The following is a 21,222-nucleotide window of genomic DNA, read 5'->3' as shown; positions in this document are numbered from 1 at the left end:
TGTTCAAACTGGAGTCGACACTGATGGAGAGACTCAGGAAGAAGTTACAACTTTTAGAATGAAACTGGACGTTTCTGAATGGTTAGTGGATAAATTGATGTAGTTGCTGTGGAGTTGATTCAACTCATCCACTAGCATGTGCCGTCATGTTCATCTTTTGTGTTGAATTGACCCTCGTTTGTGAAGCAGTCCGGCGTAAAATGACGGCATGTCAACAACACTCTACTACAACAACTCTTCCTCTTCTCTAAAGCAGCCCAACATGGCCCCGCCCCCTTTGTTGTGTGTTATTGGGGGCGGGGTTTATGTAAATTTGGGGGTTAGTGATGTCACAAACTCAGGAAGAAGCTCGTTGTAGTCCCTACCAGCTTTCCTACCGATTTCTGTAAAAGAAAATATCTCCTTTGCATTGAACTTTGAGCGTCGTAACTTTGCAGCTGTTGTTTATGCTCAAACAGCAACATTACACACTAACTAAAGTTAAAAAAGTAAAATCAAAATTTTTCTAAATTTGTTAATGTAAAAATCCTATTAACATTATAAGGGCACCTCAGGAAACATTATATTTACTACAGGAACCTCCTGTGCACATGATGGAATGACACTTTCTGAACCCAGAGGAATTCATGATCCAGCACTTTGTCACACGCTCAATAGCAACATGTATTTCTTATCTTCTCATCTAGATAATCCTCCACTGAGGTGCATGACACACTGAATATCCCCGTGTCCCGAGGGTACAGTAACACTGCGGATAAATGCAAAGCCATGGATCAATATGTGTCAGGTGTAACGGATGAGACAGGCTTACAAGATTCATTGATTTCTTGATTTCTACAGACTCTGTCCCAGCTAACAGGGAATGCTCTCAGAACTTCAGCTAACATTCTGGCAAAGTTTTCCTCAAAGTTTTAAACAAACATTCTTCCAGTAACGTTTATAGAATGTTCAGTCAACGTTATCGGGTCTTTCATGATGTTCTCAAAATGTTAGCATAAAAACGGTATTTATACATTTTACAAAAGACATTCATCTAACATTTTTTAAATGTTACTATTTGTTTCAGAATGTTCAGAGAACATTCAAAAGTAACATTCCCATAATATTTGAAGAACGATAAAATGGAATGTTCTCTTAACGATCATCAACGCTTTTAATACATTTAAAAAACTGGACGTTTTGAATGTTCAGAGAACATTCAGAAATAACCTTTTCATAACGTTAGCTGGGATATGGCTTGAGCCGAGTATTCCTGACAGACTCCTGACCTACATGACTCTGGCCTGATTATGTAGTCACATCTTCAAAAAAGAGAATTTCATTCAGTCATTTATACTAATAAAGTCTGATTGTCTAATCTGGCTGTCTGAGCCAAAGAAAACAAATCTCAAGTGTCGCTCTTTCACAGTTAAGCTTCATTTGTCTCAGATGTCTCAAAGGAAAAGAGGAGTGAGTCAAACATCGAAGCGAAAGCAGGCAGAGTGTTTAAGGAGAAACACAAGCGTAAAAGTGTGTGCATCTGCCATGGAAACAGGGGAGCATAAAAAGCACAGTAAGATTAAAGCATATCACCATCATCACAAACACTGCATACATTTGCATCAATAAGGAGCCAAAGCGTTTCAACTGAGAACGTCTGTTCTTTAGCCTTCAGGAGAGAGAGATTATTAGATCGCGCACGGACAAATCTGTGTTAATTTAGCCTCTTATTTTAAATGTAAATGAGGAGAAATGAGAGCAAAATAAAGCAGTGAGCCATCTGAGGCTGTGAATAGAGCTGAATATATGGAACACGAATGTCCTGCAGGTGTTGAAACTGAGACTGGTTTTCTATTTATGAATAAAATAAGCTCTTCCTTTAATATTACTTTCACGTTTTGTCATGTTTCTACGGCGTAATGATTTTCCTGCTTGGTGGCTGCTGTTTTTAGAAACATGCCATGACTGCAAAATGCAACAACGGATTTGACTGCAGCAGCAGTATGACAAAAGACACCAATGTTACTGAACTGAAACTGAAATGTATTAAAGATGATCTATTATGCCCCTTTTCACAGTCTTGATTTTGTTTTTGGGCTCTACTAGAACAGGTTTTCATGCTTGAATGTTCAAAAAACACATTATTTCTCCCATATTTGACATTGCTGCAGCTCCTCTCTTTCCATCTGAAGATTAATTCTCATTTTCTCAGTCATTTTGCTTTATTTCCAGATTCAGTAATCGTTCTTACGTACTAGGGCACAGGCACACTAAAAATCGTTAATAAAATTTGTATATATTCAAAATAAAAGATATAAATTGTATTGAACTCCAGCATAAATGTTTTCCTTAAGATAAAGATTTATTAAGTCCAGAGAGTGAATATTGTCAGGATCTGCTTTCCAGTTCAAACTGCTTAATTTTTTTTTTAGGAAAATGAAAATGATTTCTATTTTTTATCAGTGGCCTGCTAAAGCTATGCAAGTTCTGCATATAAACGTCTTTGGTTGTGCATATCAGCTTTTGTGAACGACTGAAACATGTCATACGTTTCTATCATCTCTATCAATGCGCGTCCTCGAGGAGTTGCATCAGCTCAGTTAACAGCTGCTGAATTCAACAATAGTACGAGTAAATAATCTGAACAGAAACCACACTTTAATAGATCACATAACACAAACATTGACATGGATACAGCTGCTTGTACGTGCATGAAATGATCCAGGTTTTCATGAAAACGTCTGGCCGGAGAGCTGGCATTTACAGTTGATGAGGCACAAATTGAGCGAAAACAGCATTATAATCTCCAACACATGGATGCAACAAATCCACAAATGCACATGGAATCCAGAAATACATACAACAGATCTACACATGCACACATTAGCCCACAAATGCAACAAATCTACACTCAATTCATAAATCCATGCACCAGAAAAATGCAAAATGAAAAATTTCTTTGCTTTCAATCCAAAAGAGCACAAAAGTATTTGTAATTGAATGCACATATAAATACTGAGGCGTTTGCATTGGTCTTCTTCCTCTAGATGGCTGTCTGAAGTGCCAAGAAAGCATCATTTAGTTGATACCATCATAGGTTTTTGATACCAGGGACCCCATATGTGACGAAGCCCTTGCAAAGGACTCGGTTCCTAAAATATAGATCATACTGTGTGCAAAAAATTATAAGTGTGATATTAAGACAACATGAATAAAAATAATTGGCATTTTATGTTGTCATTGTACTAAAAGATATCATCTGGAAAATAACAAAAATACAAATAATTTGTATAGCACCTTTCATAATGAATATTAGTCCAAAGCAAGTTGGGTTTTTTTTCCCCTGAATTTTTCTGTGAACCTCCTAGAACTCCCTTGTGAACCCTAGTTTCAAAACTGTTGATTTGAGTGTAGTGTCCTCATATATAATAGAGGTATTTATACCCCCACCAAAAAATAGGGTCCCCCCAGTGAATCTCGGCCATTTCCACCACAAGACCAAGAGCATCAAGGATTGTTCTGACACACAATCTTCCCAATGACTTCCCCCACAATCTACTGCTGCTGTTATATGAATATCATCATAATTCTCATCATTTTCAAGCACCTTCACTCCGGCACTGAACTGTATTATGGAACGGCACAACCTCAGCGGGATGGAGTATAAGCCTTCACAGGTTGATTGAGTCTTCTCTATGGGTCATATGGATGTCGTAAAAAGCCTGCATGACTAAATTACAGTATTGTAAACCTATGTGGACTCAACAAAACATTTACATCTTTATAAATAGTCCACTCACAGGCCTTGTGCATACGCACTAAACCGCTCTAATGAAACTTATCCTCACTGTATAATCCCAAGCCATCATAATCATTTAACCATAACTGATCCCAGGTCAGCTACAATCACAGCTACTTTCTCACAACGCCAAGCCAGTGAGCCTGCACGTCACACCATGTAAACACTTAATTGGATCAAACTGAACCTCTTGAAGTGGTTTTGCTCAATGAAAAGTGTTCCACTCCACAATCCTCTTACCTCTCTTGTTATTACTGGCATCTTTTCCATCACTTCAAAACAGACTCGATTAACCCAACAGCTTGAAAAACAATACTGAAAGGATTAGTTCACTTCTGAATTAAAATTTCCTGATAATTTACTCACCCCCATGTCATCCCAGATGTCTTTCCGTCTTCAGTCAAAAAAAAATTAAGGAAAACATTCCAGGATTATTCTCCATATAGTGGACTTCACTGGGGTTCAACGGGTTGAAGGTCCAAATGTCAGTTTCAGTGCAGCTTCAAAGAGCTCTACATGATCCCAGACGAGGAATAAGAGTCTTATCTAGAGAAACCATTGGCCATTTTCTAAAAAAAAATAAAAAATTATATAGTTTTAACCACAAATGCTCATCTTGCACTGCTCTGTGATGCTCCACGCATGACGTAATCACATTGGAAACGTCACGCATGACGTAGACGGAAGTATCGCGGTAGGGTATCTCATTTTCTCCTCCAACTTCAAAATCGTCTGAAATCATTGTTTTACCTTTTTTTGTAAAGGCAGTCTTTGCCCGGTTGCTTTGTAAACACTTGCTCAGTACTTCCGCCTACGTCACATGTGACCTTTCCAACATGATTATGTAATGCGTGGAGCATCACAGAGCAGTGCAAGATGAGCATTTGTGGTTATAAACTATATCATTTTTATTTATCTTTTAGAAAATGACTGGTTGTTTCAATAGTTATGACCCGTATTCCTCGTCTGGGATCATGTAGAGCTCTTTGAAGTTGCAATTTGGACCTTCAACCCATTGGTAACTGTTGAAGTCCACTATATGGAGAAAAATACTGGAATGTTTTCCTCAAAAACCTTAATTTCTGTTCGGCTGAAGAAATAAAGATATAAACATCTTGGATGACATGGGGGTGAGTAAATTATCAGGAAATTTTAATTCTGAAGTGAACTAATTCTTTAACCCTACAGTAATATAAATCTACAGATAAGTCTCTATCCTGTCAAAATTGTGTTCTCTCTCTCTGTTCTTTCACAGAACATCCAGCTTCAAAACTGGACATTCAGGAGATCTGTCTGTAACTGAAACTCTGAAATGGAACTGCACTTCACTGGCACGAGCAGGTCCTTCAATGTTTCCTGAAGAGGAGGGTAAACACTGGGGTGCCTCAGGGTTCAGTGCTTGGGCCGCTGCTATTGTCCATACAAACTACTCCTGGTTCATCATGGAAATACATTGTGGTTCTTTTAAGTGTCTTGACACCTTAAAAAAATAAATTGATTCTGCTTTTTATCATTTGTAAGTGTGTGTTTTTCTCACTTTGGATAAAAGCCTCTGTTTAAGGTACACTCAGTTCAGTTTTCCTTATTGAAAAAGTTTTACACATTTACACTGTAGACAAATATGAAATCTTAGCACAGTTTCTATGCAGTTTATTTGCAAAGGGAAAGATAAATATCACGGATGTGATGTATGTTTTATATGTGCACTGACTTTCAACATGTACATGTTATAGGGTGCCTATCGATGTTATTCATGAGTAGGTGTTATCCTTCTATCACACTATCACTTTTTCAGAACTGTGGTGAGAAGGAAGGTAGATTTCATTAAATTTTTAACATATACTTAACACACTTTACACAACATAAATAAAGCAAGCAAACCAAACAATATAACCACAATCACATAGCATAAGAACAGAGTCTAGAGCGACGGTGTGGACCGACATGTGGGTGACCAACAGACAGTCCAACAGAAGGAGCATGAGTGGATCAAATGAAACGTGCGAACAAACTGACCATGTAACGATAAAAATTCACACCACAGAACGAGAATCATGCTGCAACATCAAGCACAAGTTTGCAGAAAGACTTTCTGATGCTGCACAGAAAACATGTTGGTGTAATCCTTGGATTAAAGGATTTCATAGGCACATGTGAATGTAAGTAATTGTGCCTAGATTACATTGAGATACATCTACATGTTGATTTGTACAGAGACACGTGGCCTTTATGGCCTTTACATTAAAGCACCTTTACCCTCATGAACCATAACTGAGACAGACCGAGAGTTTTAACCGGTGTGTGTGTGTGTGTGTGTGTGTGTGTGTGCAGGAGACTCAAAACAACTTTGCTTTAACCTTTCCATGGGTAAGCTGAAAATGCTCACAGAGTGATTCACTGGCTGATGTGTCAAACATTCACCTAAAACATCACTAAATAGCAATAAAAACATCTAGTTAGAAAATATCTGACATTCCAATATTCCTTACTAGGTCTTAATAAACAATCACACTTTTCAATGTGCTCTCATCTCTGTGTGTTTGGGTCCTTGATTCCCTCTACACCACACCTGACAATAGCGAGAGTAATATAAATTTACTGAAAGTGAGCAAGTGACCTTCCTCAGTGACAAGCTGCCAAAACCAGGGTGACTTCTTGATGCATACAAGTCACATGACACCACTACAACACCAATAATGTCTACAATCAGCATACAAAAGTGCAGAAACAATATCATATTAAGATTTTGAAAATGTTTTTTTTTTTTTATGGTTTTCGTTTTAGTTTACAACAATAACCCTGGTTAGAGCTCTTCATTTAAACCTTTCACCTGTACACAGTCCATACAATAAATCTCAGTTTACAGAAATGATTAATAAAGAGCACATTATCATCAGTAAGACAGGTCCATAATTACTGTTATGTGCACAGCTATGTTTATTTACATAGCAATGCAGTGTGGGAAAAAGCCTCTCAGAGCAAAGATATTTCTATCCGTGTGTGCAGAGGGAAGAACGAGTGACTGGCAAACTAGGAGAAAGATTAAGTGGAATATCTACTTCCGTAATGCGATCAATGAAGCGTCAAATTAAAAGCTCTATCTTTTATCCTATATATATATATTTTTTAAAAAAGGGTTTGTGAAGCTCTCTCACAGATATGCATGACATTAGCTCTTGACTTCAAGATCACACAAGTTTGATCAAACTCCTCAGGGACCAGCCTACCATGATCACACCGCTTCATGTCATTCTCATGAACATAAAACTCTTTGATTATGCAGACCTGCGTGAAGTCACCATAGCAACAGGAATGAGCCAATGAGAGGAGAGAGTGGGAGTGACTCACCGTGGCCAGCTCGTCGAACTTGCCGAAGAGCTCGTTGAGCAGCTTGACCAGCTCCTGCGCCGTGCACTGCGACGCCAGACACGTGAAGCCCACGATGTCCGCAAATAAGATGCTGGAGAAACAGAGAGCAGGGGAAAGTGTTTCAGACATGGCTTTTGTTATTGACACTTTGCATCAAAAGGATCTCAAAAAGGAAGAAAAAATTAATAATAGCAATAAAATAAAATTAAGTAATGTGTTTGTTCTTATTTCTGTCTCAGTATATATATATAGCAATGCAACCATTTGACTTTGAAGTGCGGTATCGTAAAGGGCCCACAAAACTGTACAGCTGACTTCCTCTCCAGGACACCACAGGGGGTGTCCAAAGGAAAGGGGAGGAGATGTCACAAAGATACTCCGTAATCATACACAGACTATGGGGCACGTTCCCTCATTTCACCTATATGCTCACACATATAATACATTTACACTGATTTTTGTGATGCTTGAAAGATAAAAAGGGTTGGGTGCAATAAATGTAGGATTATTGTGTGCATTATGTGTAGTGTAAAAGTCTGTACAAGGAGAGTCAAAAGGTTGCCATCGTTTGAAAGAAAACTTTAAATAAAAAAAAAAAAAAAGAAATTAAATTTGGACATTCTCATGATGAGAAACTGCAAATAAACAAAAAAAAGTGGAAAAATGGAAAATTTATATATCTTTCTAATTAAAATGGAATTTTAAAAGGAAATATGGTAGTGAGATCATTCTTTTTGATGATGTTCTTCTATATGTGAGCTGTATCTGGATCAAATTTTGTGGCGATCGCATGAAAAAGTCAAAAGTTACAGCATTTGGAACAAAGGTAGGCATTTTTATTTTTTTAGTTTCCTGAGTGACATGCACAAAAATAATGACTCATAACTCCAAATCTCTAGAAAAGAGAGTCAAAAGGCTGATACTGTTTGAAAGAAAACTTTTTACATTTTTAAATTTAAAAAAAATAAATTCAATTTGGACATATATATACAGGGTGCGATTTGCTGGGGGGATGGGGGGATTTCCCTCCTCTGGTCTAAATATCCCTGCTTCTGCTGAATTGTTTTTATCCCTGGTGGGGATAAAGTTTATCCCCCCTCAACAGTAATCAACACTACTTCGCCAATAGACCATATAAAATATTTAAAATGAAGATTTACAATATATGCACCATGCACGTTTAAACAACAATAAATTTGTTCACTTTCATGTTGTGCTTTTGAATAATAAAGAAAACAAACTGGATGCGCTTTCTGCCATCTATTTCACAAAAATGAACTGAAACGTGGTATATATGTGCCTCAGTCATGATAAGAATTACAGTCAAACCAAAATGTATTCAGACACCATGAACATTTCATTCATTAATGGTTTATTCACTATAGTTTAAAAAAAATGGTAATGAAATATGACAAGATCTCAGAGTTAAACTGTGTCAGAAAACATTAATCTTAATTATGTCAGATAACACTTAAGCAAAACATGGTCAGGTCAAAGTGTCTGAATAATTTTTGGTTCCACATTTTTATCAATTTTACTGGTAGTCCACTGGATGAAGAATATTTGGGTATAATATATCAGTTTACTTTATTTTGCTATCCTCACTTACATAAATGAACTATAGAGTCCTGCACCCACTAGAAAAATATATAAAAAATGTCTGAATAATTTTTGGTTTGACTGTATATGCTGTTTTATTTAATTTGAATGTTTCATCTGATTCAGATTAAATTATTCAATGTAAGATGCCAAGTGTCAGAAAATATCAGCTATGTTCTGTTTAAAGCTGTGGGCACAGAGGGACTGGCCTGTATCTGTCTGTCCACCTTGAATGTAATAATAAATGGACAGAGACGAGTCCGCTGGGGTTAATCTAACAACGAGTCCTTGACATAGAGCGAGCTGAAGCCCTGACTTCTTTTGTGATGAAAATAAATCTATTCCTGCTCAAGTTCATTAGACGTGAGTGGAAGTTTTCTGTTTTCTCTAACAGAAGTGCAACTTCTCTGTCATCAGAGGCAATGAAGCTTTATTATGATATCATCTATAAGCATAATTTAAAATATAAAGACATTTAAATCTGTGTATTTTATTTTATTATTTGGCAGGCAGTGTTAATGCTTCTTAAAAGATAGACGGAAGGAATCTTCTTTTATATATCTCTATATTAACCCAGATATCACTGCAGTGAGTCCAGACAGATGATTCAGAAATTCTCAGTGTGAATCATGAGCCAATAAAACAGCAGCATGATCATTCATTTCATAAACAGGTGAGCGAGAGCTCAAGGTGTTAGTGGAGAGCCAGGTGACCTATAGATTACTTATGGAGCATAAGAACAAACCCTGTGTATGTTTTAACTAATGAGTGTCACCTCCATATATAAAACAAATATAAACTCTGGAACATCCCTATTGTCACACTGCAACATGCTCTCATCAAATGTGTCATATGATCACGTTTTTGTAAAGCATATATTTCTGTAACTGTGTTCTGACATAAAGGGGATCTATTATGCCCTTTTGCAAAGTCTTGATGTTGTTTTTGGGCTCTACTAGAACATGTTTTCATGCTTGAATTTTCATTATTTTCCTCATATTCTCCATTGTTACAGTTTCTCTCTTCCCAGTCTGTCAGTAACGCTCTGTTTCAGGGTTGCCAGGTTTGCAAAAAACCTGCCAATTGCTACTCAAATCGCATTTCAGCGGGGTCCCCCGATAAAAATCACATTCTGGGGGTTAAATATTGTGTTATTTGGGGTCGCTTCAACCCATGGACATGTAAAACAACCCGCAGCAACAATGTTAAAATGTTAAGCCCAATTCCGTGGTACAACCGAGGACTTGGCAACATTGCTCTGTTTAGTTCCTGTCTCTATGAAGCCCCTCCTTCTGAAAAGCACAATGTGCTCTGATTGGTTGGCTAGACCAGTTTTTTGTGACTGGTCAAGCACTTCGAGCGTGTTTGGGAAATGTCCCACCCCTTACCATAACCGCCAGTTTCAACACACTACTAACTAACTCAACCAGGCCCCGCCCCTTTATTCTGCATATGAATTATTTAAATGAGGAAAATTGTGAAGAAAACTCAAGACTAAAGTAGAGGTGTTTCAGGGAGTTCAGAAACACTGATATAGAGAATAACTCCGTCTGGAGGGACTTTGCAGAGCTTTTTAATATTCAAAACATCAACATTACACATTAAAGACAGATAAACATGGAAAACAGCAGAATAGATGCTCTTTAAATACATCTGTTTATTGAAATTTCTTCATTATTATTCTCAATTCTGAGCTTTCACTCAAATAAAATGTCTCCTACTGACTGAATCATTTGTTTTCTGTTGTTTTCCATGAATATGTTCCAGCATAAAGCACTCACTTCACCATCCAATCATCAACCCATGATAAAATCAAGTCCTGCCCTATGTGCTTCCTGTTTGAAAAGCTGTTTCACTTAGAAATTCAGGAGTGAAGCTGATCACAACCTCGGTTTTAACCTCTGTTTTAACCCCACAATTTTTTTTTTGCTTATTTTATGTATAAACTCTGTAAACAAGACTTCTTATCTTATGTCTTTGTGCAGATATCTTATGATATTCAGATATTTGGATAAGAGATATATTTGCATTTAAGATGCTTAGATAAGAACTTGTAAAACAAGTCAAAAATACATTATTTTTGCAGGGTAGGAAACAGGCATAAACGGTTGATGAAATATGAGTCAGATCTGAAGGACTCGCCACGGTAACTGAGATAAAATCTTCAGTCTCTCTGGTTCTCATGAGAGTGTTAATAAACCAGGTCTGATGACGGTTTGGCCACCTGTCATTTGACTGCCTCCCGCTGCCATAGTGATATGATGATGATGATGATGATACGCACACACACCTTGACGGTCCAGAAACACACGAACACTGACGTCCAGCTCCATCTGAGCTGTGAAGCGACACACATGAGAGCGAGGCTTCCTGCGGCGTGTGTGCGGAGGCGCGTGGGAACACTGTGTCTGTGGAGCGAGACGCTCAAATGCCGCTCTGTCAAATCACAGATGCCACCGTAAGACTGCTGAGATAAATTCAGTTTGCTGTGAGCGTCTTAATGCACGTCCATCTGTGACAGAGTTCATGCTGCTGACGAGCTTTCAGATGAGCGGCAGAATCTTTCAATCAGCGAAGATAATGAGTGACAGATCAGGACAGAGACGAGTAGTTACATGTCATGTGATCAGCCTTAATGAGTAATGATGATATACCATGAACTGAACACTCCTGTTGCTATGTGGTTGCTAGGGTGTTATGGGTAATTGTTAACCTGTTGCTAAGTGAGTGATTGTTAACATGTTGCTATGTGAATGATTGTTAATCTGTTGCTATGTGATTGATAGGGTGCTCTGGGTGATTGTTAACCTGTTGCTATGTAAGTGATTGTTGACCTGTTGCTATGTGGTAACTAGGGTGTTCTGGGTGATTGTTAACCTGTTGCTAAGTGAACGATTGTTGACCTGTTGCTATGTGAGTGATTGTTGACCTGTTGCTATGTGGTTGATAGGGTGCTCTGGGTGATTGTTAACCTGTTGCTATGTAAGTGATTGTTGACCTGTTGCTATGTGGTAACTAGGGTGTTCTGGGTGATTGTTAACCTGTTGCTAAGTGAACGATTGTTGACCTGTTGCTATGTGAGTGATTGTTGACCTGTTGCTATGTGGTTGCTAGGGTGTTCTGGGTGGCTGTTAACCTGTTGCTATGTGAGTGATTGTTAACCTGTTGCTATGTGGTTTGCTAGGGTGGTCTGGGTAATTGTTAACCTGTTGCTGTGTGAGTGATTGTTAACTTGTTGCTATGTGGTTGCTAGGGTGTTCTGGGTGGTTGTTAACCTGTTGCTATATGAGTGATTGTTAACCTGTTTGCTATGTGGTTTCTACAATGTCCTGGGTGATTGTTAACATGTTGCTATGTGAGTGATTGTTAACCTGTTGCTATATGGTTGCTAGAGTGTTCTCAGTGGTTGCTAACCTGTTGCTATGTGAGTGATTGTTAACCTGTTGCTATATGAGTGATTGTTGACCTGTTGCTATGTGGTTGCTAGGGTGTTCTGGGTGGTTGTTAACCTGTTGCTATGTGAGTGATTGTTAACCTGTTGCTATATGAGTGATTGTTGACCTGCTGCTATGTGGTTGCTAGGGTGTTCTGGGTGATTGTTAATATGTTGCTATGTGAGTGATTGTTAGCCTGTTGCTATGTGGTTGCTAGGGTGTTCTGGGTGACTGTTAACCTGTTGCTATGTGGTTGCTAGACTGTTCTCGGTGGTTGCTAACCTGTTGCTATGTGAGTGATTGTTAACCTGTTGCTATGTGGTTGCTAGGGTGTTCTGGGTGACTGTTAACCTGTTGCTTGCTATGTGAGTGATTGTTGACCTGCTGCTATATGGTTGCTAGACTGTTCTCGGTGGTTGCTAACCTGTTGCTATGTGAGTGATTGTTAACCTGTTGCTATGTGGTTGCTGGGGTGATCTGGGTGATTGCTAACCTGTTGCTAAGTGAGTGATTGTTAACCTGTTGCTATGTGAATGATTGTTAACCAGTTGCTATGTGGTTGCTAGGGTGTTCTGGGTGGTTGTTAAGCTGTTGCTATGTGAGTGATTGTTAACCTGTTGCTATGTGGTTGCTAGGGTGTTCTGGGTGACTGTTAACCTGTTGCTATGCGAGTGATTGTTAACCTGTTGCTATGTGGTTGCTAGGGTGTTCTGGGTGCCTGTTAACCTGTTGCTATGTGAGTGATTGTTGACCTGTTGCTATGTGAATGATTGTTAACCAGTTGCTATGTGGTTGCTAGGGTGTTCTGGGTGACTGTTAACCTGTTGCTATGTGAGTGATTGTTAACCTGTTGCTAAGAGGTTGCTAGGGTGTTTTGGGTGATTGGTAACCCATTGCTATGTGGTTATGGTGTGTCTGATCACTTAAAATTTCAATTGTCTAAAAGGTCATCAGTATGATGAAATTATTAGTCATGAAGGTGTTAAAAATCACTCATTTTAAAGCCTGCGTCCTTCAGAGATCGCATTTGTTGGATGTCAAGGATGTCTAATTTCAGAAAAGTAACCATTATGAGATTGACTGTTATTCCTTAAGAGGTGTAAATTACTGTGATTTGTTTATTATTGTGAATGTAATAGTTACTATTCTAAAGTGAGGCAGCCTCAATTATGAATGTGGCTGACAAATGAAAAACAACAGAAAAATAACACATCACATCCACCGGTTCCCAATGCAATCATTTAGAGGACATTCTACAAACCACTGCTGTTCACAAACAGACCCAATCCAACTGCACTTCTGCTGCGCCACGGACCACAGCTTCACCTCTGACCAACAATTACACTTACTCAATTATAATATATATATTATATATTATATATTATAATTATATAATTTATTTATATAATTTTATATCACATATTTATATCATTTTATAATATTTTTATAATATTTATATAATATTTTTATAATGTTTACTTTTATTTGTACAGAAGTGTGGGCTAAACTACAGGACAGACTCAAACCTGTCTTAAAGGAGTGTTGCAGGTTCAATCGACCACAGTAGACCAATCACAACAGACTGAGCCATCTGACCAATCAGAGCAGGCTCTCAGAAAGGCGGGGTTTATAGAGACTGAATCCTTTATCGAACCCTTTCAGACACAGTGAGAAAAGAGCTGATTCTGCATTGATTATTATGAGAAGATGAAAGTGTTTTTTTTGACCTTGGATGCATGTAAACCTTTTGTAGGAGACTCAAAACAAAATGAGCAACCTTTAAAATAGCATAACAGAGGCGCTTTAAAGTGGCCGAATTCTGTGAGTTATTTGATCTGTAAAGTTCAAAGTCAAACCGCCTTCTCTGTTGATGACTGTTCGGTTGAATGATGCATCCGCTCACTGTAACATGAATCATGAATATTAAAATATACACATATGTATATCACTGTCAAAAATACTGAAAAATTATTTTTCAGTGCTGTCAATCAGACACGATCGCTCAGAGTCAACAGTGCAGGCAGAGGAATGCCGCATATTCCCTCGCTCTGATCTGGACCAGAAATACCTCTTGAGCATGAGCAGATCTCTGCGTGTGTGCGTCTTTAAGCACTGCCAGCGTTACGCAACAGTCTTTAGTGTCCGTTGCAGTAAATCCCTGCAGTGGTTTAATCTGCAGGCCTGCGAAGTGTCTCAGAAACACCGCAGGACACACGGAGCTGAAGGACCTTCACTGATCACATGATCCTTTACTCCAGGAGAAACAACACTTATAGTAATTCACCCTATAATGAACCAGCTGAAGAAATATCAAGCATACTTCTGCTGTATGATGATGACGTCAACTGAAACTCAAGCCGTTTCAGAAATTTAAACAAACATGCATGTATTTTTTTTTTTAGTACTGAAGTAAAGTGAATAGTACAGGTCGGCAATAACCATTACCAGTCTCTTTACCAACAGTAAACCACAGCGGTCTGTGCTCAGTTTGCACAGCGTAAATTTACTAAAAATCCATGTTACCTGACATTGTCGTGCCGTTGGATGTAAATCTTGTGGAAGATCCTCTCTGGTGGTTTGAGGAAGTCTTCCTTCATCTCCATGGCCACGTTCCTGGGCAGCAGACTCATCAACAGACGCTCCTGCACGAGTGTAAGTTCACATCAGAAATTAAGAACAAAACAGCACAAGCATCTCTGAAGAACCCCACTGATGAATTAAAATGAATGTAAAGGACCTGCTTCTCGTTCTCGTCCTCCATGCGCAGTCGCTCCTCGATGCAGTTTCGGGCCTGTAGAAAGGCTTTGCGCTGCGCTCGTTCCGTCAGGATGCGCACAAACAGACCGGACAGATTGACACTGGTGAAGAGCAGCGTGTTCGCCACCAGCTGCCAACATACAGAGCAGATCAGTTATTACAATACATGATGTTAACATGATACAAGATTAAATATGACGGCTTTAGAGAGGAGCTATTCTGCTTTTTTACATGTTCATGTTTCTTTCGTGTGTTATGTTGCTGTTTGAGCATGAAAAAGCTCTGGAAAGTCCCTCCAGCGTAGAGTTGCCAGGTTTTCACAACAAATTCCACCCAACTTCTACTCAAAACTAGCCCAATCGTGTTTCGGGGGTCCCCCAGGGGTAAAATCTACGTTTTCTGGTGGGGTTCCCCTTGTAAAATTCGCACTCCAGGGGCTAAATATCATGTTTTTTGGGGTCGCTTCAACCTGCGGACATAAAAAATGAAAAAAGAAAAAGATGTCCATGTCCTTCTTTCTTCAGTGGAAAAGAAATGAAGGTTTTTGATGAACACATTAAAGGATTATTCTCCTTATAGTGGACTTCAATGGCCTCCAAACGGTTGAAAGTCAAAATTACAGTTTCAGTGCAGCTTCAAAGAGCTTTAAACGATACCAGACGAGGAATAATGAGCGAAACGATCGGTCATTTTTGAAAAAAATACAAATGTATATGCTTTGCAAACACAAATGATCACCTTGCACATGCTTACATTTTCTGTATTCTTCAAAAAGCTTACGCTGTATGTCCTACACCTTCCCTATTCAACTTACGGAACGAACACTGCGCCAGTTCCGTTTTTCATAAGTTGAAAAGGGAAGGCGTAGGACATACAGCGTAAGCTTTTTGAAGAATGCGGAAAACGGAAGCACGTGCAAGGTGATCATTTGTGTTTGCAAAGCATATACATTTGTCCTTTTTTTAAAAAAAAAATGGCCAATGGTTTCTCTAGATAAGACTTATTCCTCGTCTGGGATCATGTAGAGCTCTTTGAAGCTGCACTAAAAATAATTTTGACCTTCAACCCGTTGAACCCCAGTGAAGAGAAAAATCCTGGAATGTTTTCATCAAAAACCTTCATTTCTTTTCGACTGAAGAAAGAAAGACATGAACATCTTGGATGACGTGGGGATGAGTAAATTATCAGGAAATTTTCATTCAGAAGTGAACTAATCCTTTAAAGTAGCCCAATTTCGTGGTAAAACAGCGGACATATCGACACTGCTCCAGCGGGAGTTCTTCTCTATATCAGTGTCACTGTTTCTGAACTCCCTGAAATGCCTCCATTCTAGTCTTGAGTTTACTTCTGGGAATGAACATGTTACAGTATTCCTCATTTAAATAATTCCCGATCAATGCATATGCAGAATAAAGCCTGGTTGAGTTAGTTAGTAGTGTGTTGAAACTGGTGGTTATGGTAAGGGGCGGGACATTTCCCAAACATGCTCAAAGCTTTTGACCAATCACAACACCCTGCTCCAGCCGACCAATCAGAGCACATTGTGCTTTTCAGAAGGAGGGGCTTCATAAAGACAGGAGCTAAACTGAGCGTTACTGACAGACTGGGAAGAGAGGAGCCGCATTAATGGAGAATATGAGGAAAATAATCAACATTCAAGCAGGAAAACTTGTTCTAGTAGAGGCTGTGTAAAAGTGCACCAGTACAGTTGGACAGGTTTGGACATGTGTTTGTTCTCATCAGCGCGGTCAGTGCTGGTTTTGTGTTTGTCCTCCGGTCATAGAGTTCAGGGACGTGAGTCTATCTGCTCTTTATTGGATTAGATTCGTCAGAGGACACACGCACAGCGCCTTTATTTAGCCTACCTTACTCTGCACATGCTGAAAACTCAATGATTTACACACAGACCAACATGAGCGAGATGTTCACTGAACTCAATTTTAAAGAATGCTGTCCTAAATAAGTAGAAATGTCTTCAAAATACTTTCATGTTTGACAGGTTATTTCAATGTTTTCTACTGATGAAGTATGTTTACTTCATAACATTTAATGAAACCAAATTAATTAATTAAAACTAAATCCATAAAATGATCCCATGATGGAACGCCTAAAAGGTTCTATATATGAAGCACCTGACGGAACCCTTGAAGGTTCTATATGGAATCTTTTCTTCTAAGAATGTGTGACAGTATAAAGGCATCAGAATCATTCGTCACACAAGTATGCAAAATGCAGACATGAAGACTCAGCAACGCACTGTAAAAGCACAGTCCCACATACTAATTTAAAAATAAAATGATGAAATACCCATTAACAGTGATTTTTGCAAAGCTCAAATGTCAAGGGGGTGATTGTGTCATTATACCAGATGAGTTTTTGTTCATTGTTGTTTATGTATTGCTCAGCATGACTCTCTTGACCATCATTATAGTTGATCTGAGAGAGTAAACTGACCCCAGAACAGAAGAAGCAGGACTGAGAGTGTTCCAGCATTAATGAAGAACTACAGGAACAAATGCACTATTATCATTCTATTAACCATTGGATTAACCAATTAGTAAGTAATAGTGCTCAGTAGTTCACTATTAGCTAATCAGTAACTACTATTTTTTCATACCTCCCAGAGGACTACTATATACAGGTTCATAATTAATGTGAACTGCATAATGAATAATTAATTCTGAAGTGAAGATCATGGTAACCATGACTCAAGTGTCTAAAGGAATCCCACAGGAGACCGGCGCTGGACACTAACATCTCTAGACGTCTGTGAATCCTGTATGGATCATCTGAAGCCTCTCTGCTCATTTCTGTGCTAAAATAGCTTTCAGAAGTGTGTCTGGTCTCTGTTCAGAGCCGTCCTACTTAGAGCTGCGCCACCGCTCGTCCTCTGGGTGAATCTGGACCCGACGCTCACTCCGACTGTGTTTGAGGTGTGAAGATGAACATCATCCCTGACTGATGTCTGACATGTGAACCTGCAGCGCACTCACCTACTTCTCATGCGTGTCATCTGAGTGTCTTATTACCAAATCAATCTATGAATATCTTGACTTGAAACTGTTCTCTCATAAATTTCAGCTGAATCAGCTCTTTGGCTGAGCATTAAACACTGATGTTTGCAGAGATCACTGTCAAAACTGACCTTTCCACCTGGTTTACATTTCTGGAGGTCACAGTTTGGTAAACTTCTTTTTCCCATTTGCCCCAAAATAGCATTTCTGACTTTCCATAAGAGGACAAAAATATCAAGAGATTGATTACGTTGATTAGAAGAGAGAGAGATGTCAAATTGGAAACAGCAGCATTAACTAGTTTACTGTAAGAATGCAGGAAATAAAGTATAGTGTTATAAACGCACAAACATTTTTTAGGAAATGATAAGGAAATAAAGGAAAATTTAAAAAGCTTTGCCAGATTTATGATGTTTTCAATACCTTCCTGCAAATTCTTAAAGCTTATTAAAGTTAGCAGCACTATTTCTTTTTAAAAATCTATCAAACACTGCAGAAAATTAAAATGGCAGCTAATTTGAGTTAATCAGTGACATATTTCAAGTTAATAAACTCAGAAAATTGAGTTGGTAGAACTTTTGAGATTTTCCCACTGTAAATGACTATGAAGTTTGGAGTGCATTTACAGTAAAATACTATTTTAGTCTTTCTCCTTTAAAGCGTCACGTGCACTCTTAAAAACATTGATTGATAAATACAACCCAAGTTGGGTTGAAAATGGACAAACCCAGCCGTTAGGTTGTTTTAACTCTGCGTTTGGGTTGTTTTAACCCAACGAGTGAGTTGTTTTAACCAAGCAATTGGGTTTTGGGTTGTTTTAACCCAGCGGTTGGGTTAAATGTTTGCCCAACTTGCTGGATAGTTTTATTTAACTCAACTATTGTTTAAAAAATGACTGTATTGCTTGCTTAAAATGAACCCAAAATAGGTTGGAAATTAGCATTTATTAATATACTTAATAGATGAACATTTATTAATAAGTTTAATGAATAATAATTAAACAATAAACATTTATTAAATTGCTTATTAATAAATGTTTACCTTTTGATTATTATTGTTGCCTCTAGTAATTATGTGTCTGATTTTTAATTTCCAACCTATTTTGGGTTCATTTTAAGCCAGACATGTAGTCATTTTTAAACAATAGTTGGGTTAAATAAAACTACCCAGCATGTTGGGCATACATTTAACCCAACCACTGGGTTATAACAACCCAAAACCCAATTGCTTGGTTAAAACAACTCACTCGTTGGGTTAAAACAACCTAACTGCTGGGTTTGTCCATTTTCAACCCAACTTGGGTTGTTTTTAACCCTGGATTTTTTAAAGTGTGTAATGTCATGCGTTAACTGCCGTTTCTTCGTAATTATTTGTGTACTTTAGGTTACAAGCAATTTCTGAGTGAAAACAGTTGACTACTCGAGCATGCAACAGAGTAATCTATAACAGATTGACGCAGAGCTTCTCAAACCTAATCTTGATTATGCGTGATGATGAAGATGAGCTTTAGAAAAAGGACGGTTTGGAAAGTTGCATTAATATGTAATGTCCTAAAGCCTGTTGATCAGTTAGCTTTTATTTCCCTGAGTTACTGCACTCGAAACGGCACCTTTCCGTCCGGTGTCGGTATCTGAGCGCGCGCCGCTCGCTGTCCAGTGCTGAACTACGTCTACAAAGAGGCAGAGGCTCACCGCTCTCCACAGCCGCTGCGTCTTCGCCGTCACCGACGTGGCCGTGACAATCGTGTGCGACACGGACACCAGCAGCCCGAAGAGCAGCGCCAGCAGCGTCCGCACCGGCAGCAGCGCGTACGCCACGAACGTCAGCAGTAGCAGCTGCCAAACGCCCTGCTCCGGACCCGCGGCGCCCGACACGTGCGGGAACGGGCAGCACAGCACCGAGAAGGTGAAGCTGAAGAACAGGCTCAGGTGCGCGATCTGCTGCAGCTGGGTCACCTGCAGGTACTTGACGTTGGTGACGATGAAGAGCGAGATGAAGACGACGAAGTGCACCGGGTACGAGCCCTTGGCGATGGTGAGGCTGGCGCCGGACAGCAGCAGCTCCAGCAGGCTGAGGCCGGAGGACAGCAGGATGAGCACGGACAGCGCCTTCAGCGTGGAGGTCTGCTCGAGCCTCAGGTTGTAGTTGTGGAAGAGCGACTCGAGCTCCTTGCAGTCGAACTCGTCCTCGCACGCGATGACCCCGGGCGGACAGTGGCTTTTCCGGCGCCGGGTCTTGACTTTCTGGAACGGCATTTCGTCCATGGCGCGAGGGCCATTCACGCGCCGGAGAGACGCGCGATCCGCAGGTGGTGCAGAGGCATGTCCGGCGGGAGAGCTTGAGAACGGGAGAAACGGGGAGAGAGACTGGCCTCGAGCTCGCGCGGCTCAGACTGGATCACGCCTGCGCAGTGCGAGCCTCGTAATTCTGCTGATTGACAAGAGCGCGGATCTCCGAGCAGCAGCAGCGCGAGGCAGACGCGATTCACACGCGGTGCTCAATCCACGGGCTGCTCTTGAACTTCATTGTAAGAAAAGAAAAAAAATCTTGTTTGTTTTTTACAGCCAATAATAAATAAATAAATGGCAGCTGTGGTTGTTGGAATAATTCTGAAAAAATAAAATACAGGAAAAATGTAAACATATCTACAGAACAACCTGTAAAATGTACATGTTGCTATTAAAATTTGTTTTAGATCTTTTAACTTAGTCTGACATTCATCATCATAACACTGTGATAAAGAGAAAGACACAACGTTTATACGGAAGATGCACAAACACCATCATAATAACACACGTGACACTACAATAATACAGTTAACATTCATTTCACAACATAATATGTTGCCTAAAGTACATAAATGATAAAAACTCAGAAGAAGTGTAACACTGGGAATCCTGGGAATGTCAGTTTTCACGGTAATTTATAAGATTAGTTGTTCTTTTTTGTTTTACTTATAAAAACAGTACATTTAATAGCATTTCATGGTAAAATGCCATATAATGTAAGGTTAGATCTATTACAGTTTTCCTATATATTACTCTGTACTTATTTGTGTAATTACACTGATAAAATAAAGCGTAACTTAAAACTAAATATAAACAGTTTTGGGTTACACTTTATTTTAAGATGTCCTTGATATAGTGTAATTATACATTTAAGTACTGAGTAGCATTAATTAACTGCATGTACAGGGTTAGGCTTGATTAAGTTTGCATGTAATTATTAGTTGCATGTAATTATGCATAATTTATAGTTATTACTATAGTAA

The 21,222-nt window shown here is 39.1% G+C and overlaps 1 protein-coding gene across 1 annotated transcript in view; it reads right to left on the bottom strand.

The window, feature by feature from the left end:
- The window catches only part of adcy1b (adenylate cyclase 1b), a 43,753-nt gene extending 22,920 nt beyond the window's left edge, over positions 1–20,833 (bottom strand). The window contains exons 1-4 of the mRNA XM_048164295.1: positions 19,643–20,833; positions 14,918–15,067; positions 14,704–14,822; positions 7,127–7,238 (exon numbers count right to left, since the gene is read on the bottom strand). Of these exons, the coding sequence (XP_048020252.1) occupies positions 7,127–7,238; positions 14,704–14,822; positions 14,918–15,067; positions 19,643–20,215 (954 nt within the window). The 5' untranslated portion in view covers positions 20,216–20,833. The remainder of the gene's footprint in view (positions 1–7,126; positions 7,239–14,703; positions 14,823–14,917; positions 15,068–19,642) is intronic.
- Positions 20,834–21,222: the final 389 nt, after the last annotated feature.

This window comes from Megalobrama amblycephala, linkage group LG17 (assembly GCF_018812025.1).
Source record: "Megalobrama amblycephala isolate DHTTF-2021 linkage group LG17, ASM1881202v1, whole genome shotgun sequence".
NCBI classification, from domain to species: Eukaryota; Metazoa; Chordata; class Actinopteri; order Cypriniformes; family Xenocyprididae; genus Megalobrama; species Megalobrama amblycephala.
Note: the sequence above shows the minus strand (reverse complement) of the source record. Positions and strands in the feature narration are given on the sequence as shown.